Source organism: Danio rerio, chromosome 13 (genome assembly GCF_049306965.1).
Source record: "Danio rerio strain Tuebingen ecotype United States chromosome 13, GRCz12tu, whole genome shotgun sequence".
NCBI lineage: Eukaryota > Metazoa > Chordata > Actinopteri > Cypriniformes > Danionidae > Danio > Danio rerio.
Window position 1 is genome coordinate 3,188,214 of NC_133188.1, and position 21,866 is coordinate 3,210,079.

At 39.5% G+C, this 21,866-nt stretch overlaps 3 protein-coding genes across 14 annotated transcripts in view; 1 reads left to right on the forward strand and 2 right to left on the reverse strand.

The window, feature by feature from the left end:
• fbxo9 (F-box protein 9) overlaps positions 1–21,866 on the reverse strand; it is an 884,197-nt gene that overhangs the window by 851,508 nt on the left and 10,823 nt on the right. The window lies entirely within an intron of this gene.
• prph2b (peripherin 2b (retinal degeneration, slow)) lies at positions 1,888–8,566 on the forward strand. Of its 2 annotated transcripts, none has more exons than XR_012388570.1 (3): positions 1,888–3,656; positions 4,717–6,394; positions 6,796–8,566. XR_012388570.1 is itself a non-coding variant. In NM_131567.1 (3 exon segments), coding segments are annotated over 3 exon segments (1,029 nt in total). In that variant the 5' UTR covers positions 2,728–3,075; the 3' UTR covers positions 7,596–8,566.
• Positions 13,337–21,866, reverse strand: part of ubr2 (ubiquitin protein ligase E3 component n-recognin 2) — a 61,821-nt gene continuing 53,291 nt past the window's right edge. For all 11 annotated transcript variants that reach the window (XM_005156498.6, XM_001921555.9, XM_073920512.1 and 8 more), the window contains 5 exons: positions 19,939–19,992; positions 19,782–19,859; positions 19,146–19,316; positions 16,843–16,944; positions 13,337–14,643 (listed from right to left, as the gene is read on the reverse strand). In XM_005156498.6, the coding sequence (XP_005156555.2) occupies positions 14,502–14,643; positions 16,843–16,944; positions 19,146–19,316; positions 19,782–19,859; positions 19,939–19,992 (547 nt within the window). In that variant the 3' untranslated portion in view covers positions 13,337–14,501. The remainder of the gene's footprint in view (positions 14,644–16,842; positions 16,945–19,145; positions 19,317–19,781; positions 19,860–19,938; positions 19,993–21,866) is intronic.

A 21,866-nucleotide genomic window follows, 5' to 3' on the forward strand; every position in this document is an offset into this window, starting at 1 on the left:
TCCAGGAGAAGCTCACAGTAGAGCCGTTGCTCATCCACATCGAGCAAAGTCAGGTGAGGTGGCTTGGGCATCTGTTTGGATCCCTCCTGGACACCTACCTAGGCCTCGGGGAAGACGACACGCTGGAGGGACTATATCTCACAGCTAGCCAAGGAAAGCCTCAGGAAAATCAGTCACATTGCAAGAAAGTGTCTGAAATCTTCTGACTCTGCTAAAAAATTATTCAGAGGGGAAATATGCATTAAGCAACTGTCTGTGAACTTGTCAAACAAACAAACAAACAAACAAACAAACAAAGGCATGAGATTTTTGCCAAGGTTTACAGGAATCTTTTGGAATTTCCCAAATTTGTCTGAGATGACCAAACCATGGCTGAAATCATACAGTGTAAGAAGGGCTTTAGCAAAGGAACTCTCACTTCTCTGCTTTCAGATAGGATGGTTGTCTCACTGCTTCTGGAGAGCCTCCTTAGCCTGGGTCGAACTCCTAAACACCTCATATAGTTTCATAATATTCTGGAAGACAGGCGGGGAGTTGACCAGGCCATTTGGCATCACCAGATAGTGGCTGGCAGGAGTAATGAATAGTCTTCTACTCATTGCCTTCAAGAATACAAACAAGGTTGTAAGCACTCAGCAGGCCCAACTTTCTAAAGTTGTGATCTCCTCAAAGTTTTTCCAGGGTTGTGGGGACCAGGTCATTTGACAGTCTAGGAAGGATCTTGTTGTCAAGATAGGGCCTTAAGCCTCCATCCTTTTCCATAGAATGAAGAAGTGAGGTGGAGGATTGGATCATTTTTTGTTTGAGAGCTTCCTTAATGTACTAGCACATGCCCTTCTTCTTCAGGATGGACAAGAGATAGATCCTGCCTTGGAGTAGTGTAACTCAAGGCAGTGGGTCAATGACGCAGATCCATGGACATTAGCAGACTATTGTCTAATGAAAACCTTCTGGAAAACCTAGTATACAGGTAATATGTTGATCATTCACATTTCTGGATCCTCCATGTTTGTGGAATTGAGTTGGATTGATCCCTTCCAGTTGGCCCAGAAAGCCTTTCTGTATGGAGTCTGCATGTTCTTCCCTTGTGTGTGGGGGTGTTCTGGTTTCCCCCACGGTCCAAAGACATGCTATATAGGTGAACTGGATAAACTGAATTGGTGATAGTTTCTGAGTGTGTGTGTGTGTGTGGCAGAAAGTGTATGGGTGTTTCGGTTTCCCAGCATTGGGGGTTTATGAATGCACTCTCAGTGCTGGGTTGCAGCTGGAGTGGCATTCGCTGCATAAAACATATGCCAAAGAAATTGGCAGTTCATTCTGCTGTGGCACCCCCTGATTAACAGAGTATAATCCGAAGGAAAGTGAGTTAGTGAGATCCCTCAAAGGCAGTGACAGGAACATGGATCTGACAGGGATCTGAGAGCAGCATGACCTTTTAATGTGAATATGTAATGCATAATGTCCCACATGCACATCCCAGACCTTGTGCAAGACAAGCTTTTATGGTTAAAGTATATTCAGTCATTCATTTTCTTTTCAGCTTAGTCCCTTTATCAATCAGGGGTCGCCACAGCGGAATGAACCGATAAATTTCAGCATACGTTGTATGCAGCGGATTCCCTTCCAGCTGCAACCCATCACTGGGAAACATACATACATTATACACATACATTATGGACAATTTAGCTTACCCAATTCACCTGTACTGCATGTCTTTGGACTTTCTCCGGAGCACGGGAGAGAACACAGAGGAGAACATGCATACTCATAGAAATGCCAACTGACCCAGCCCAGGTTCGAACCAGAGACCTTCTTGCTGTAAGCCGACAGCGCTACTCACTGCGCCACCATGGTTCAAGTATATAAAAATATATTTTTTTTAAATGGGGGGGGGGGGGGAATTCTGTTAAGAAAGGAAGACAAAAAGAAATGTGTTGAATGGCGAGGGGCTGAGTAAACTACCAAGAAATTTGAATTCTGGAATTTAACTAATACTTTAAAAACCTCTCATCAAGCAATCAGTGTCTGCTGACATAGAGGATGCAGACTGTAGTGTGATTGACTTACCCTAAGTACCGACATGTAAGTCTTGTTGACATTCATAAAGGTGCTGTAAATCAAAATAAAGTCAAGTTACCGCTGGTGGATGTTAGGCAGTAAAGACCCATTTGATAACCATCTTCCTCTGTCATAGTCTAACAGGTTCTTGATCCCTACAGACAGTTAATATTCTTTCATCAAATCACACCAAGATGTAAATAAATCTGCACTGGGAATAAATGTAAATATCATTAAATTATTGGAATATTAATTATTGGAATATATCTACAGCATGAATACCCATGTCTTACAAACACGTTAAACGGTAGTTCTTTGTAGATTATGTAACAACTTCAGAAAAAGACAAGAAAAGAGCTTATATACCACAGACGCAGACCTGTAGTGGAACTAACCAACAAACTAAAGTCATTTCCAATTCTTGTGACAAAGGCCTAATGGTCAAGATTGCTTTAGACTACCCGAAGGTACAGCCCAGTGATACCAACAGGCAAAAGAGGAAACTGATGCTAAAGTAACTAACCAATTACAGTGTAAGATAAAGGCTTAGAGTCCTCAGCTCATCTACAAATGAGATCAGCGGTGATTAGTGGGGTTTAGGATGACGTAGAGGAACCTGATTCTACAATCTCCCAGCTCCTCAGCCGGCCACCCCTTTTGCAGGGAAGGGAACCATCAGGAAAAGCCACAGAGCCCCCCGGTTGGTTCATTTGGGTGGATTTATCTGAAATTCCAGAGGAACAGGCCTCTGGTTTTCATCAGTATGGACTTACCTGAATTGTGGGTGGTCAAAATGGGTATGAAGAGGGAAATCCATGCTACAGCACATTCTGCGACTATCCTTGATGACGGATTACTAAACTAAGCTTCTGGATTACAACATTTCTGTTGAAGATCTTCAAGAATTTCAACATCGGGAAAGAAAACACTTCAAATCGTACAACAGCAGGCAATCATAGTTAAGAAGAAAACTAACTTGTTGTGAATATATCCCTATTTCATTAGATAACTAAAAACATGGCTTTGATGCCTGTAAAATTTGACTTGGCCAAGCGAGTCAAGCTGGCCCAAGGACTTTGGCTACTGTACTGGCTTTCTGTCATGGCTGGGATCCTCATCTTCAGCACGGGCATCTTCTTAAAGATCGAGCTGCGCAAAAGAAGCGAGATGATGGATAACAACGAGAGCCATTTTGTACCCAACCTTCTCATTCTGGTGGGACTTGTGGCTTGCGGTGTCAATACTTTTGGGGGGAAAGTGTGCCATGATTCCCTTGACACAGTCAAGTTCACCAAATGGAAAACTATGCTGAAGGCCTACATGAGTGGATGTGTGATTTTCTGCATCGTCCTCTTTGTCACGGCTCTGCTGTGTTTCCTGATGCAGATTTCCCTGCACTTTGCCCTGGCTGAAGGCCTGAAGAATGGAATGAAGTATTACAAAGACACCGACACACCAGGACGGTGCTTCATGAAGAGAACCCTGGATATGACCCAGATTGAGTTCCGCTGCTGTGGCAACAACAACTACAAGGATTGGTTTGAGATCCAGTGGATTAGCAACCGTTACTTGGACTTCAGCAATGATGAAATTAAAGAGTAAGTACTTATTTTATACCAAGTCACTGAATATTAATTGGTGGATTAGTGGGTAGGTAGTGGGATGGGATCCAAGAGAAAGAAATCCTGGAATATTTCCAAGCAATATCAACTTTTGCCTTGTGAAGATCTGAGAATTGTTATAAAAACCTTAAACAAAAAGGTACAAACCTAAAATTTTATTAGTACAAAGTAATCAAGGCTGATGTTACAGTGGATTCTGAGTAAGTTTAAGCTTAAGATAGTAAGACAGCTAAGCGGATAGTGATCAGCTGACGTATATTACTCTCCTCTTCAGGAAAGTGCAGCACAGAAAACACTCGATTGTGGAATAATTTAGACACTGTGTGAAATACAACACAAACGTTCTAAAGGAAATACATTTTCATGTCTCAAAGCAAAACGTTTATTTTGAATGCAAGATGAATAGCAGATAAGATGCTGGTTGAGAGATTCCTAAGTAGATAATTGGGTTTGGTGGGTTTATTGAAAAGGGAATGGGGAAAGAGGCAAATGGGTCCACGGATCGGATAATCTGTCAAGATCTTATGGCAAAGTCCTTTAAAGCTTACCCCTTTCCACAAATCATAACACAAATCTATTCGCAGCCGTGTAGTCAACCCCCTTGTGTTGACCTATTAATGGGCTATCAGCATTTAAGATGATGAATCATCCCAAGCAGAATTTCATAAATCTCATTTTAAAGTTGTGCTCTGTTTATTACCAGGTTGAAATACCTGCTTAGTTCCAAATTTCCAGCCAAAATGGAGACACAAATTTTCTGATATGTTGAATTTCTACTCCTGAAATCACGACTAGGGATATGGCCTAATTATTGCATTTAAAACATATGCCTGAAATTTCTATCAATTTGAATCAATCAATCATTCAAGCATGCTCGTTTTTGCCTGTATATCATCATTAACCCTCTGCATGACTGGTATTATGTGGACATAGACAGTCATCTCTCATAATCAAATTACTACGTTAGACATACATTTTCTGTAAAGCAGCTTTGAAACTATATGCATCCTAACACGCTGCCTTTTCCCCCCCTTAGCCGTGTCCAGAGCAATGTGGAAGGCAAATTCTTAATGGACAGCGTTCCGTTCAGCTGCTGCAACCCTGGCTCCCCTCGGCCCTGCATCCAACACCACCTGACCAACAACTCCGCTCACTACAGCTACGACCACCACACCGAGGACCTAAACGTCTGGACCAGAGGTTGTCGTGAGGCCCTGGTGTCCTATTATGGGGGCATGATGAACAGTATTGGCGCTTTTGTGCTGCTGTTCATTATTATGCAGGTGGGACAAGAACATTCAAAACTGAACAGCTAAACTTGTGACTTAGTCAATAGATTACACTCTTGCTGGGTAAAGAGTTTGTGGCTAGATTATAAAGTGAGCTGCTAGATTATAAGGTCAGTTGGTGCGTAAAGAGTAATATAAATAGGCCTGAAGGAATCAGCCTAATTAACCGCTTGATTTGATTAGCACTTTGTGCTGATGGAATGACTAGATTTGTTTTAGCATGACCACGGTTGACAAACAACATTCAACTGGTATATTTTCCTGATTCAGAATATTCCAACATGGCTGCTAGCAAACATGTTGAAAGTATGCATATGTTATTTAGCAGATAGGTAACCTTTAATTCTAATTGTTTAGCCTTATAAATGTATTGATTGTTTTATTAATCGCTACCATATTAGTAGGGCCAGACGGAATCTGCGGACGGTTTTTGCTATTTCTGCGGAGAATTTTGGTAAAAATCTGCAGATTTCTGCTGAATTATTTTGGGAGTATCCAGCAGAGTATCCTAACTAAACCCTTAATATATTAAATAAAAAGTAATACATTACTGAATAAAAATGGAATAAATTCAAATTTACACATTTACTCAAGTTAAAAAACAGAATTAATAATGGGCTAAAAATCTGCGGAATTCTGCGAAAATTCTGCGGAATTCTGTGCACGCAGATTCCGTGTGGGCCTACATATTGGTTACCATTATTATAAGTAAAACTTTGGGAAGTACATTCTATTTAAAACACATATCACATATTCAACTTTTAGGTTACCTTTAATTTTGACAGGGTTGTGAGTTATGCAACAGTTTTTAAGTGTCACACAGGATTCGGTATGTGTAGTAAATGAAACCTCTCAAACAGACACGCTGGTCATTATTCCATTCGAAAAGACTTTGTGATAAATTAAAACAAAATGTGCCAAACTGTAAACTCAATTATTATGAATGGATCCATATCACAGAGCTTAGAGATTGCATAATGTGACATGACCCCAAATCTGAAAAAAGTAGTTCAAGAGGGTTAACCTTAGCTTGAACCAAAGGCATAAGCCCTAGAATCTTGGGTACTTCCTGGAAAAGTGGGTCAAGACGTTACAAGTACACAGCGACAATGAAAATGAGAATGTGTGGAACTTAACAGAGGTTTATTAACTTGGCTTAAACCCCCAAAAAGACAAATGAGACCCAAATAAAAAGATACACACAGTGGAGTCATTCAGGTTTTGGGCACCACTATCTCTCAGGACCTGAAGTGGGACACTCACATTGACTCCATTGTCAAAAAAGCTGAACAGAGACTGTACTTTCTTCATCAGCTGAGGAAGTTCAACCTCCCAAAAGAGCTGCCGAAACAGTTTCACACCTCCATCATTGAATCAGTCATCTGCACGTCAATAAATGTCTGGTTTAGCTCAGCTACCAAATACATTTACATTTACATTTAGTCATTTAGCAGACGCTTTTATCCAAAGCGACTTACAAATGAGGACAAGGAAGCAAATTACACAACCAAGAGCAACAATGAATAAGTGCTATAGGCAAGTTTCAGGTCTGTAAAGTCTAAGAAGGGAAGTATTTGTAGTATTAGTATTTATTTATTTATTTTTTTGGTACAGTTAGTGTGATATTCAGAGAGGCAATTGCAGATTAGGAAGTGTAGTGGAGACTAAATAGTTGGGTTTTTAGTCGTTTCTTGAAAGTAGCGAGTGACTCTGCCGTTCTGATGCAGTTAGGGAGTTCATTCCACCAACTGGGCAGATTGAGCGTGAGCGTTCGCGAAAGTGATTTCTTCATATCTGCACATAGATCTGCACATAGAGGGCAATACGACCTCCAAAGACTACGTTGAAAAGTTTGGACTGCTGAGCGAATCACTGGTACAACTCTCCCTACTCCCCAAGAACCGTACTTACCCAGAGCGAGCAAAAGGGCTGCCAAAATCACTCTGGACCCCTCACACCCAGCACACTTCCTCTTTGAACTTTTACCTTCTGGTCGACGCTACAGAGCACTGCGCACCAGAACAGCCCAACACAGAAACAACTTCTTCCCCTTAGACAACCCATCTCATGAATACCTGATAATAATAATTGTGGAACCAACATCACTACTTGCCATACACCTTTATGCACATGTACACTTATTTAACAACACACTTTACATGCCAATTTGCACATAACAGTTGCACAAATAACGTTGTATTTGGTAATATAGTGCTATATACACTTGTCAGTTTTTATAGTTGCATTCACTACTCACTTCCGTTTTAAAAATATATTAATTATCTGTTTTTTGTTCTCTGTAATTCTGTTGCACTGTAGAAGCTCTGTCACCAAAACAAATTCCTCGTACGTGTGAACATACCTGGCAATAAAGCTCTTTCTGATGTTCTACTTTGAACTGAATTGTTCTGAAATGTCTTCGCAGGCTGTCGTGACTGTCGGCTTGCAGTACCTGAGTACCTCACTGGAAACCCTGACAGACCCAGAGAATCCCGAGAGCGAAAGTGAGGGTTGGCTGCTGGAGAAGAGTCTGAAGGAGACACTTTCAGATCTCATGACCAAGATCAAGTCTCCGTTTAAAGGCAGTCAGGTGGAGGAGGGAGATGCAGAAGCAGCTCCTACATAAAGCGAAGAGAGCCATGTCCCCCCCCTCCCGACCCAACATATCTGTGGCCACTCCTGCTTCTGGGAGAAGGAATGCATGACAGGTTGATTAAAATGTTCTCTCTTGAAATGTACAGGTACACACGCACCTGCGTTTTAACGAGATACCAACTGATTTGTGAATGTACACGCTACAATGTAAATACAAATTATCACATTTATTTTTTATTGTTTTAAAACTGAAATATATCTCAAAAATGCCCTGGATTTATGTTAGCCATATCTAACATGTCAACCAAACAATTCATCTATTGAAGTATAATGTTTGACCCTTTCCAGTTGGTGGTTGAGTGGATGTTTAACCCGACGGCCTCACACATGCATTTATTTCCCATGATAATCACCAAAAAGCCATTAGGCTCTACCAAATAAGCAAGTTCTTCTTGTGAAGAGGTCACGCGGCAGCTTTGAATCGGCAGCTGAGGGAAATGTGTTTTTGTAAATGTTCAGTCACCTCCAAGACCTTAAAGGGACGGAAACAGTGGCACACCCTGACTTTTACACAAAGCTGCCTTTGACGGGCCTTAGGTTGTCTGACGTTTTTCAAAAGCATGTTGATGGTGATCTACTGGACAGCAAAACTCTGTAACAATGGGGGAAACTTAGAATATTCACCACTGATGTGTGTAGTTCTCGGGTTAAATATCTGCTTCACGAAATGTGAAACCAGGCTTTCTGCCTCAACTTGCATCGTTTCAGTTGTTACAGAAGTTGTCATACGTACCAACTCGTAGTCAAGTGTGTGTGATTTGTTAACCTAAGTCAGACAACCCAACAACTTTTGTTTTTTTTTTTAATCAAATCATTACTGTAAGTTTTTAATTTTCACAGGTACCTCTTTCTGTACATTTGACTTTGCAGTAATATACGTTTTTGTGGAATTCTTGGATCATGTAGTCAACTCCATTTGTGAGATAAATACATTTAATGAGATTCAGTGTTATTCTGTTTTGTTTTATATATGCATATTCATTGAACGCTGCTATCACCTTGTTCTAAACCAGGGTGTCCAAACTTAGTCCTGGTGGGCCGGTTTCCAGGAGAACTTGCTTCAACAGACCTGCAAGGAGGTTTCTAGAAAGTCTAGTAAAGCTGCGGTCACACTGGACTTTTCTCCACATAGATTTTCATTCATATGCACGGAACGCGTCAGACCAAAAACGCAAGCTTGTGCAACAAGTTTCGCAGTTCAATGCATTGCAAACTTCAAGCGTGGTGAAGTCGGACATGCAAAATCGCATCACTTGACTGCTTGAGACCAATCGAGAATCAAAACTTGACCTCTCTGGACAGAAATGTAAAATATGGACTAACCACTCTTTTTTTTTTTTTTTTAAACGTCTAATCATGTAGATCACAGGTGTCAAACTCAGTTCCAAAAGGGCCGCAGCTCTGCACAGTTTAGTTCCAACCCTAATTAAACACACCTGATCAAACTAATTGAGTCCTTCAGGCTTGTTTGAGACCTACAGGTAAGTGTGTTGGAGCAGGGTTGAAACTAAACTGTGCAGGGCTTCGGCCCTCCAGGAATTGAGTTTGACACCCCTGATCTAGATTAATCCCATCCCTTTTAGCAAAACCGTATGACAGAATTTCGCATGCTCAAACTCTAGTGTGACCGCAGAATAAGAGCTTGATTAGCTAGCCAAGGTGTGTCTGATTGGAGTTGGAACTAAACCTTGCAGAACACCGGCCCTCCAGGTGAAAATTTGGCCACCCCTGTTCCAAACCGATTGAACTTTTTAGCTGCATCCCGATTCAAAAGGTTTGAAGAACAAGTCCAAGTTCTCAAGACGAATGGGATGGTCTACTGGTCGAAATACGTTTACCTTAGTCCATTTCAAGAGTTCACACTTAGATATTGATTGATGCTATTGGCAGGATTGGCATGCTGTCCCAGGAGAGAACCCTGAGCTCGGACATGATTGAGCCCAGGGCTCTGGTCTGGTCAATAAGCAAATAAGGGGGTCTGAGATCAGGTAGGTCTCGAGAGCTCCCCCTGATAAAAGGAAGAAAAGGAGGAAGATGGGGTGGAAGGGGGGATTCTTCAAAAACAAAGAAAAGGTAGTAGGGTGAAATCAGTCTACTTAATGTAGGCTTGGATCAATCTGATTGGATTATAGCTGATTACAGATGAGAGACCAGCTGCGACCAATTATATCTTTAAATTAGTTTGTAAAACTTCACTTATGTGCACAATAAACACTATTAACCACATATAAAATCATACGTAAAACAGCTTCTTGTTTCGAAATGTCTACAAGTGTTGGTATTTTTAAAATTCATATAGTAGGTTAAAAACGGATATGCAATACTCTTGAATTTTCTTTAAAAACATCCCATCGTACAATGAGTTTTGCGATGGTCTAGGCCAGTGGTCCCCAACCCCCGAGCCACAAATCAATACCACGGATCAATTGGTACAGAGCCGCACAAGAAATCATTAATTACTTCTGTTTTATTTATTATTTATTACCCGAGGCTGAACGATCTTTTATTTTGAAAAAACTTTTTCACTCGGTTACATCTTGGTCACTTGCAAGCCAAAATTTGACCCAGAAGTTGCTGCCAAGGAATGGATCTGCAACCAATTTGTCAACAAATAGGTGAATCCATCATCTCTGTACAACTTAAAGATCAACTGCTGTAGACTGCCTTGTTGACATATCGCGTCTTTTCCACGCACAAGTTCATTACTTCAGATGAAGGCACACAGCTTGCGTGCACATAGAGGCGACACACGTGTCCTCCTGGCGCACCCAGTTAAAAACATCCAAGCTTTTCAGAATACAGCGAACGCACCAAAAATCACGTGACAAGAACGGACCAATCAGCTTCACACTTTGCATACATTTTGGTAGACTAATTATCTCAGACAAACACAGAACACTACAGTGATATTTAATTTTCTCCTTTATTAAAACCTGTATCAGAGCTGCAGCAATGTTTTGTCAGCTTATAATCCCTTGAGAAAACTGTTGATGGTCACCTAGCAATCCCCTCCACCCCCTCGGGCCGTGGTAAAATTGTTAAGCATTGAGTGGTCTTCAGTGTTAAAAAGGTTGAGGACCACTGGTCTAGGCTGCAAATAATCCATTTACTGTATCCTTCACTGTCACTGAAACAAAGAATGAATCTCAAGTTTAGGATTGGGACGTCCTCATCTTGATGAAGTGACACAACTGGCTTTTGAAGGATGCAAATTCTGAACTGGGACAAAGCTTTTGTTTCTGATTGGCTGGTTTTTATGGTATATAAAATACCTCAAAGGTTATAAGACTTACATATGAGATGTGATAGAAGCCCAAGGTAATAAGTGGCTGAAGAGCAGGTCACAGGTAAGAGATGTTTGGACAGCAGAAGCCCAGCGGGACCCAGCTTTACCTGATTGGATGAAGAGAAGGAAATGGATTTCCCTAAATGGGGCTTTGCTTTTGTCCTGCTCAGAACGGATGAACACACGTCCTTAGAATACTGTAGCCTAAGCATTCACACTGCAAATAAAGAAGAAAATCATCGATGAAAATATTTTCTAGCGGCAGCTTATTGATATCTTGCCACTTACGAATAAACATGGTTCATTTGATGCGCTCAGCTTTTTTTGTTACACTTATAGGGACAGAATATTATGGGATGCATATTTTCAGCTTTTCCGACACACAAAGAGCATTTTTAAATATATCTACATGTTAGTTCATTTTATTGGGTACTATAAAACAGGTTTTCTGTGGTGATTTACATTGTGTGCTCCTGAGAGTGTCCTAAAAATGGAGGAACACAACTAAACATGAAGTTGATTCTCTTTCTATATACTATGTTAGATAAAATGTAGATTATTAAACGTAAAAACAAGTAGCAAGCATTAAACAGGTCGTCTGTCATCTGTCATTTCCTTCATAAACAGTGACTGGCTGGATATAGGAGCTGGTAATCAGCTTACCTTCTCAGGTGAAGTTCGACCAGCTGCACAGCAGCAGCAGATAACAAGCACCGCACGACTGAGAATCTTCATACATCGTAACCTCAATCTCTACCGCTTTACAGTCTGTATTTTAACAATCTTAACTATTGACAAAATCACAAATTTGCCGCGAATATCTTACACCGGAAGTGATCCACTGACGTGTGGGACAAATTCAACCAGTCGACGTTGATGTTAATAATGTTAATTATAAGCTATGTGTTTTTTTGTCATTGAAGGGCAACAATAATCATTTAATTTACATCCGTCAACAACTACATGTTAAGGTTATACATTAGATTTGAGTAATTCAAAATGTATCTTAACAAATTTAATCATCTTGATCCAAGATGGCGTCGCAACCGGAAATGGCGGTCACTTCGGGTCCTAAAACGGTGCTTATGTTTTTTTAATGTCGTTTGTTGTTGTCGTCTTCATTTTGTGACTAATATTTTTAATGTGGACCAGTAAGACGTAGCTTTCGCTCCACTGAATGTCCACACATGTAGTGAATAGCAAACTGAAAGTTTACCTTGACTTGACCAGCTGCAGCTTGCCTTTCCTTTCCGAAGAGCCATCCGATGCACCTAACCCTAACAAAGCTCCAATAAAAATTACTTCTTTAAATAAATGCACAGAAATAAAACAAAATGTAAGTCAACAAATTGTGGAAGTGGGGTTTAAATATAGAATATTTAGTAAATAAAACATTAAAATACAACATCCCTGCTGAAAAAAACAGCTAAAAAAAACAGCTAAAAAAATGGCCTAAATGGTTTTAGGCCATTTCCAGCCTGCCTTAACTGGTTTGGCTGGAAAATGACCAGCTAAAACCAACTTGACCAGCCTGTTTTAAGCTGGACATAGCTGGTTTTGGCTGGGCTCTTAGGCTGGTCATCTCCCAGACTGACCAGCTAAGACCAGGCTGAAAATAGCTGGAAACCAGTCTGAAACCCCTCTAAAACCAGGTTGGTCAACCAGCTAAAACCAGCCGACCAGCCTATGCTGGTTTAAGCTGTTTTTTTTGAGCAGGCATAGCCTACATTACTATAGCTTTTGCATTAAATCTGTGACAAATATGACTAATACACTAAGAAGTCAACTAATACATTATCAGTTTATACATATACAAGTATAACTATAAAATATATAGACAAACCATGTTAATGGAATAATGTTCCAAGCAGTTTATCTGAATATAAACAGTAGATTATTCTGATATTAAAACTAGGAACAATAATTAAGTGCGTTTTTTCTCCCCAATAGGAGTAAAATAACATGTGAACTGAACATACACTTTGCTCCATATTATATTATATATATTTAACACCCATATTTTAAAGCAGTTTGCATTTTATAAACATTTCTAAGTAGATAAGACATTGCAACTTGTAAAAAGCCTTCAGATCCTTATTAACGTTTACCTGCAACCTGTAAACAACCCTCCTACTGTAAAGAGCATGAACATTTAAAGTGACAGTCCATCAGAAGACACAGCTACAGTGGCTGCTTATAACACGATGTGGACACTAATAACCTACATGGTTATCGTTACTGGGCGAACAAGCCTGCAAACGTCTGCAACAGCATGCGGTCAGCGAGAGTGGCTCTGGATCTAATCCTCTTTACTGCAGCCTTCCTGGATAAACAAGAGATTTGCACAGAACTGGAGCAGAGTTGAGATGATCTGCAAGCAGCAAAAGCGGGTCATGCATTCGCCGGTGCACTTCAACACAAGAGTCTTTTTGTCTTTTTTATTTCATTAATGTTTTACAATATAGTACACTGTACCCATTTATACAAGAATTCACATATTAACAAGTCAGTTCGTGAAGTAATACGCTGCAGCAGCCACTGGAATTGTCTCAGGGAGTATGCTCACCGCTTTAGAAACAACGGGCCTTCCTCTGAATTGCGCGAGGCATGAAAACTTGTATCTGAAAGCAGCATGTGTGTATGTTTACGCTTTCGTTTGGACTAAATACTCAGGCCAAGGCCACTATAAAGAAAAAAAGGAGACCAAAACTTAAGGATATGCAAATCTGCATTCGTTACTGCTCGGAAAAAAAGGTGCAGCAGTCTCAAGAAAAAAAAATAACCACACGGCACACGTCAAAATCATGTGTAAGAATGGAAGTCATGTTCAACTTTGTGAAAAGCATGACTCCATAGATTTGAGTTAAACACAACAAACATCTGCCAGAAACACATAAATAAGCTTCACAACAACACAACAACAACAGTCATAAAAAAACGAACCACCTTAGAAAAACCATCGTATAACAAACATACCAACTACACACCGGCACGTAAAAACTCACTCATACAGGACCCAGACAAACAGAAACCGAGCGTTCGAAGGACATATTCATGTGCGTTGGCAGAGCACATTAATTAGGTGGCCTTAACTCATAATGTATTGCAGCCTTTGAGATGAAGGGGGCAAAGAGAATGCGGCGTGTATCCTACAGGTGGCGCTATCCCTGCTTGGGCTTTGAGGGATATTTGTGCTTACTTGAAGGACAGCACTCCCAAAGCGATAAGAGTAGTGTCTTGCGAAGAAACCTATATGTGGAAGCGAAATAATTACCTCCAAAATAATTTAACATTAGTTGGAGAAGAAATTAAATATCATTCCTATGAAGAATATCTGTTGCAAATAAGGAACCCTTATTGGTTGCGGTTCAACACCTTGGCTATATGTCTTTTTAAATATGTATTTATTTCATATTCAAACGAAAAAAATGGAGACGTCTCCATCAAAAGACGAAAAGAAAAGAGAAGTCATGCATTCGTCCACTGTCAGAAAGATGGAGAAAGGGGTGGAGGAAGAGCGAGAGACACGGCGTGGAGCCTCTGGCCCTGCTGTGCGGGTCCCCTTTGTGTGTAAATGTGAGAAATGCAAGTTCACAGATGCTGCCAGTCGATGCCCACCAAAGTCTGATTGGCCTCCTGAGCGTGGCCGATCTCCTCCGTGATGCTGTGCTGACGCCACAGCTTCTGGATCTTTCTGTAGCGCTCATGGCACAAGTGTAATGGGTTCCCCCGTCTGATGAAGACAAACACAACACTCAGAACATTTCTATAGACACCAATACTTTAATTTTAATATGATTAACCCATGTTTATTGTTCAAACTGACTACCCTTTCAGTATGCTGGTGGCCATGTTTTGATTTTTAACCCTTTAGATAGGGGTTTATCGACTTTTATATGGAGTGCGGTGGAGTAAATCACAGATTATAGTGTGCGTGCATAAATACACTTACTATATTAACTATGTTCTAACAGCTGAGGGGCTAATTTTTTATTTTTCAAACTTATCATGGTAAGTAACGTATCATTTTCTTGCTTAATGGATGTAATCTCTAAAACTACTGGAAAAGTCGTCCTTGTCTGCCCTAAAATCTGATTCTTGGTCTTTTCCCACCTGCCTTATTTCTGAAAACATATGAAGGGTGCTTTCACACCAGTGAATCGATTCAGTTGCTCCAAAACAGGGATTAAAACTGTTACAATGTTGCTTTTTGTTCTTGGTGCGGTTCACTCACACTGCAAAGTTTCTAAACGGACCAAAAAAGCTAAAACAAGTCACGTGCGAGTAAACCCTCCTTACATTGGTCAGAGTTTCACAGTTTATTTTCCAGAGTCCTGCTCAGCTGTAATGCGTCCTTATAATATATTTGATATATAAACTTTATTATAATATATTTCACACTTTCATTAGGATGTATACGTGTTGAACTGTCATTGTCTTAATGTATTTTACAAAATTAACCTTTTTATTTATTTATTTTTATTCTTATTTTACCCTTTTTATACATTTTCAATCTTCTTATTTAATAAAATATTAATTAATAAAAAATAAAACAACAAAATTTGACTTCTTCCCAACAGGGAAAACCAGCAACAATCAAGAATGCATGCTTAGATCAAAAAATGGCATTATAATGAAAGTCAATGGGACAAAAACAGCCCCAAACATAACAAAAGAGTAGTGAATTTGCCCAGAGTGTATGTTTTTGTGAATTTCCAAAATATTCAAAGCATTTTCCCAAAATGTGTGTCAAAATAAGATGTCATGAATGAAATGAAAGTGAAACAGCTGAACTACAATTGAAGTCCGTTTCCTCTGGAGAAAACACTGGATAGCATGGAGACGTAATTATGTTAACAATCTACACTACTTGACAAAAGTCTTGTCGTTGATCCCAGTTGTAAGAGCAACAAATAAAAACTTGACTTCTTGTTGATCATTTGGAAAAGTGGCAGAAGGTGGATTTTTTAGATGTATCATCTGTTAGGCTGCATCCCAATCATCACAAATACTGCAGAAGACCTACTGGAACCCGCATGGAGCCAAGATTCTTACAGAAATCTGTTAAGTTTGGTGAAGGAAAAATCATGGTTTGGGGTTAAATTCAGTATGGGGGAGTGCGAGTGATCTGCAGAGTGGATGATCAACATCAATAGCCTGAGGTGTCAAGACATTTGTGCTGCCCATTACATCACAAACCACAGGAGAGGGCAAATTCTCCAGCAGGATAGCGCTCCTTCTCATACTTCAGCCTCCACATCAAAGCTCCTGAAAGCAAAGAAGGTCAAGCTGATCCAGGATTGGCCAGCCCAGTCACCAGACATGAACATTACTAAGCATGTCTGGGATAAGATGAAGGAGGCATTGAAGATGAATCCAAAGAATCTTGTTGAACTCTGGGAGTCCTACAAGAACGCTTTCTTTGCCATTCCAGATGACTAATAATCAGTGATTTGAGTCATTGCTGAGACGTATGGATGCAGTCCTCCAAGCTCATGATGGAGTCAGACACAATATTCATTCTGTCTCCACTGCAGCAGGACTTTATATTCTACACTGGACATTATTTCTGTTAAGAAACAAGACTTTAGTCTAAGCAAAGTCAGACCTTACTGTCCTAATTAAATAATTAAAAATCAAGGCATGATAATATTTTATTCTGGTAAAATAAGTGTAATCTAGAGGCCTTTGCCTTTCATATAAGCCACTTCTGATACCAAATAATCAACTAGAAGGCAAGGTATTATTTGTTGCTTCTAAAACTAAAAAAAGGAACACAAGAGAAACGTTCTAAAAGCAACTCATACACATCTCATATTATGACCTTATTCAGATGAAAGTAAATGATTTGTTTACTGATGTCCATTTAAAAGTAGTCACACAAGTGCAAGTCAGACATAATGAGTGTGAAATTTGAGCGACACACACGCACCTTAGCCCTTGGTCTGTTTCTCCATAGTCATCCAGGTATGGGGGAGCATAAAAACAGCCCTTAGTTTTGCCAGCCAGGAACAGGACCTGACTTTCCCTCACCCTGAGACACAAACATATATAAATAAGTCCTTGCAGACAAATGCAATGCAAAAGGTTTAGCATAGTCAGGGTTCAACGCTAAGGATTTTTTCTACTGGTCCGATCGGGCAAGTGGTTTAGATTTATACTTGCCCTGCCAAAATTTTCACTGGCCCCACCAAAAAAAAAAAAAAAAAAGGGAAGTTAATAGCTATTTTTTAGCCACATATTTTAAATAATGTGTCAAAAATAAAGTCTGTAAATCTAGAATTTCAATACTTAAAAAACAATTGTAAATATAAGTGTTATGCAAACAAAAACAGCCGTATGGAAAATGTGGAGGTATTTTATTGCGGTTTGAAATTATTTAACAAAAGCTGGCTGACTTGTCAAACTGACTGCAAACTATGCATAACATCACTAAATTTTTATTTTATCGTGTTGTTTCCATGTAAATGTCTACTTCCAAGACGCTAGAGACAGACATTTTCGTTTAGCCTTATAATTTGATGTTGCTGACATGTTGCTGTTTCTACACTGTACTGGTTGTTACCAGGTAACAAAAAAAAAAAATAGCATGGTTAAATCAATCATATAAGACGAATCAGAAAGCAATATGTTGTTTACAAAATTACAGAGAAGGAAGCATTTAAGACTTAAAAGCACAAGCTTTAAATGCACGCAATTGACAAATAGTCACAGACAAATTAAAAGTTAGTGACTGACAAGGCAGCACTGTCCCAATCGGGCCAGTAATGATCCGGTCTACTGTCCCAAGTGTCTCTCACACTGGCCCCGGGCCACCGGGCAGTCCTTATTGTTGAGCCCTGATAGTGTTTCTCAACCATGTTCCTGGAGGACTCCTTTGTCTGTTACAACTAGGGTTGTAACGGTATGAATTTTTTACGGTATGATAATAGTCTAAAACAATACCACGGTTTGACGGTTTCGCGGTATACGGTATGTTACAAATGTTACAAAATAATAGAACAGTTAAGCAAATTTGACTTTTTCCAAATAATATATTTTCAGTTACTATAAACAACACCACTTACAATGAACAAATAAAAAAATAAGAAAATAATAAATAATGTGTTAAAGTCCAAATAAAGTCCAAATAAACATGGTGCAAATCCTCAGTAAAAAAATAGATATAAATATTTACTATACTATAAATAGTTAAATAACGAAACTAGATTCAATATGGAACATCCTTAGGTTTTATGTGCCAGCATGGATATGGTTGTCTGTGGATATGGATTTGGATTTGGTTGTTTGCAATGCAGACAAACAGCTGCACCTTCATTTGCGTCTTTTGAAAACAGCAAGAGCAGCAGTTCGTCTTTGCTGTGTCACTGTTTTGTCATGTTTCTGTGCTGCTGTGCATGCAAAAGTACTTAGTATGAGAATTATTTTATGCAAAACTTTTTTTTTTTTGCGTTTTATTTAGCCGCGCACAAATGTATGCCTATCTCTCATTCCGTGTTGTTCAAAAAGCTCATGTTGGTCCACAAACAAAAGCGAAACCTATGCTTATTGGTTGTGATATAGCAAGTTTGAACCAATCTGGGCATGGAGGAGGGACAATGCATCAATGTATCATGTCTGGTTTGTCCGGAGACACAGTGACGAGCGTTTCTTTGTCAAATCAGCGTTGTCAAATGTTGATGATGTAACCGCACTGATTCCGGAGCCTCTAAGTCCGAATGTTATGTGATACAGCACTGGAAAGCTGAGATTCTCTTCTTTATGCCAATCTTTGAATTGTATGAATGGGATCAGCGGATCAAAAGTTATTAAACATTTAAGAGCAATACTTATTTTTAGCCGCGGGCGGCTGTCTCGGTCTTTAAGGGTTAAAACCGTTGATATGCAATTGTTCATGGTATGATAATCGTGCACGTTCAAATCGTGGTAGACCGTCATACCGGTATATTGTTACAACCCTAGTTACAACCATTACAGGTCTTTTAGGTCGCATTTACACTGCATGACTCAATTCAGATTTTTTTTTTCTCCCATGTGGCGCAGATTTGATATGGCCCGTGTACGTGTAAAACTATTATAATTTCAAGGGACATTTGAATGAGGAAGCAGCATATCCCAAAGCTTCCATACTCTTGTTACACAAAAAGGACCTACTTTTAGGACGTTGTACAAGAATGCAAATTGGATTGCAGCATAAGTTAATCGCACAGCTCTTGCTTTATTCCTCGCACAGACCTGAGGAAGATGCCGACTCCGGCTCCGCAGGTGAAAGTGTGTGCAGTACAGGCCCCCACGTCTTCTCCTTCCAGCTCCGTCTGACAGCAGTAGCTCTGAGAGCAGAGCATGGCACCGCACACCAGACACAGAGTAGGAACGCGAGACTTATCTCCTCCAGATTTAGGACACCTAGGAGCCAGGATCAACAGATGATCAATTGATTGGTTGATGAAACCTTTTCACACTTCTGGGTTTCTCAGTAGCAGAAGTCGTCATCCTTGGGTAAACTTAAGAGTGCAGTGAATGGGAGAGTACGACAAGTCATTTTTGTATAATCTAATTTGCAGAAATAATGAAAGAAAAACTCAACGATGGTGTTATTGTTCAGAAAGAAGAATAAAACAGTGAGAATAATGTAAAATTTACTGTCCTGCCTACATAGACTCCAAGTTAGAAACACCTCAGACATTTGTTTTTTAAGATAATACATATATAAATACATTTAAATGTTCACACTTTTTAAAATCTAAATATTAAAAACGTCCAAGGATTTAAGATGCTGATGCTAAACATGTCCGAACAGTCTTGTGAACAGGGTTCATTGAATGGTCGATTCATGTTGTGTATGACTCTTAATCGCCTTTGAAGACTCACGTGAAGCTGGAGGCCTGGTTGATCAACGCGCTGTAGTCGCCCGGCAGATCGATGAGATGATTGGACTCTCTGGGAAACCTAGATGAAGAAATGAACGAATGGTAGTGTTGGGCACTTGAGCATCAGCAACAGTGAAATGTTGAGGAGCAGGACTGACCTGATGAGAGTCACGCTGCTCTGAAGGGCCTGAAGAGCTGGATGAGAACACCACCTGCACAGCACAAACAACAGCTATTCAACCACTTCTCCACCTGCATTTTCAATGATTCCATGCCAATCGTCAGAAGGGACACATTACCACTTCCACCTATTGATAAAATCCCTTTAAAAGGCACCTATGATGCAAAATCAACGTTTTTGTTTGGACAGAACTGTGTGTAGTATAGTGCGTCCACAGTCATATCAAAGTGATATAAACACAACTAGTCTCTTTTTGACTTTTTTATTTCCTGACATCAAAATAGTGGACCTCCTGATGCACTGTGGGCCTTTAAAGCACTTGTCACAAACAAATTGAATTTCTTTATTCTGTTGAACACAAAAGAAGATATTTTGAAAAATGTCGGAAACATATAACCACTGATGATCATGGTATTAGTTTTTCCTACAATGGTTACAGGTTTCTTACATTTTTCTGTAGAGCTGCATCCCAAATGGCACACTATACACTATGCACTCATGCACTATGTACTTATGCACTTCCACACTCAACAGGATAGTATAGTGGCGTCCCAAATGGCACACTAATGTTTTTTTACTAAGCGGAAATTCAAACCGTTTCCCTGATGATGTTTGACGGTCGCCAAATCAGTGAAATAAACGACCGAATTATCAATTAATACCTGCCGTGAGTATCGGGAGGCGCTATAATCACTCTCGTGGGAGAATTTTGCTCTCACCATCCAAAATAAATAAAGTTATCCAACATGTGCGTCCGATAGCTCCGCCCCTTCCGCTACGTCAGCAAACCTGCAGTCGTTGAGTGCGTGAAGTGTCCATCATTACACACTTCATTTTAGCGGCTGAATGAGTGCATCAACCGGGTAATTAAAGTGCACTTATTATTTTTAAAGTTTTCAGAGTGAACACACTACTTACACTATTTATACTACAAAATGGCGTAGAATAGATCATAAGTATGCGATTTGGGACGCAGCTTAGGTTTCTTACATTTTTCAAGCTGTATTGCTTCCATGCTTTCAAAGCATGAAAGTGTGTTGTGGTAATCAAATTTTGTGTACAAGATAAACTTGCAAGTTTGGATGGAAACATTGCTAATGTATATATCACAATACTTACTTTTTAATATATATATATATATATATATATATATATATATATATATATATATATATATATATATATATATATATATATATATATATAAATAATAGCGGAAGATAGATAGATAAGTAGATAGATAGATAGATAGATAGATAGATAGATAGATAGATAGAGATAGATAGATAGATAGACAGACAGACAGACAGACAGACAGACAGACAGACAGACAGACAGACAGACAGACAGACAGATAGATAGATAGATAGATAGATAGATAGATAGATAGATAGATAGATAGATAGATAGATAGATAGATAGAAAGAAAAATAAGTATTGAAAATGTCACCATTTTTCTCAGAAAACATATTTCTAAAGGTGCTAAAAAGAATCCATACATGCAAAGAAATCTAGTTAGTTTACAAATGAAGTTATGTGTAATAAAATGAAATGACAAAGGGAAGAAGTATTGAACACATGAAGAAAGGAAGGAGTAGAAGGGCAGTGAAAGCCCAGACAGCAGCTGAAATCTCTAGTTCTTCAGCAACTCTCTGCCCTTCCTCGGTGTAAATGATTATTAGCTGCTTCAGTCCAACATCTACATCAGCAGGAGGATGAAAAGGAAACCAGGGCAACATTTCTGCAAAACAATGATCCAAAACACAGCCAAAGAGACTCTCAGATGCTTTCAGAGAAAGAAAATCAAGCTGTAGAATGGCCCAGTAAATCACCTGACCCGAATTCAATATAAAATACAAAAAAAAGCTCAGATTTGATAGACGAGACCCACAGACCCATCAAGAT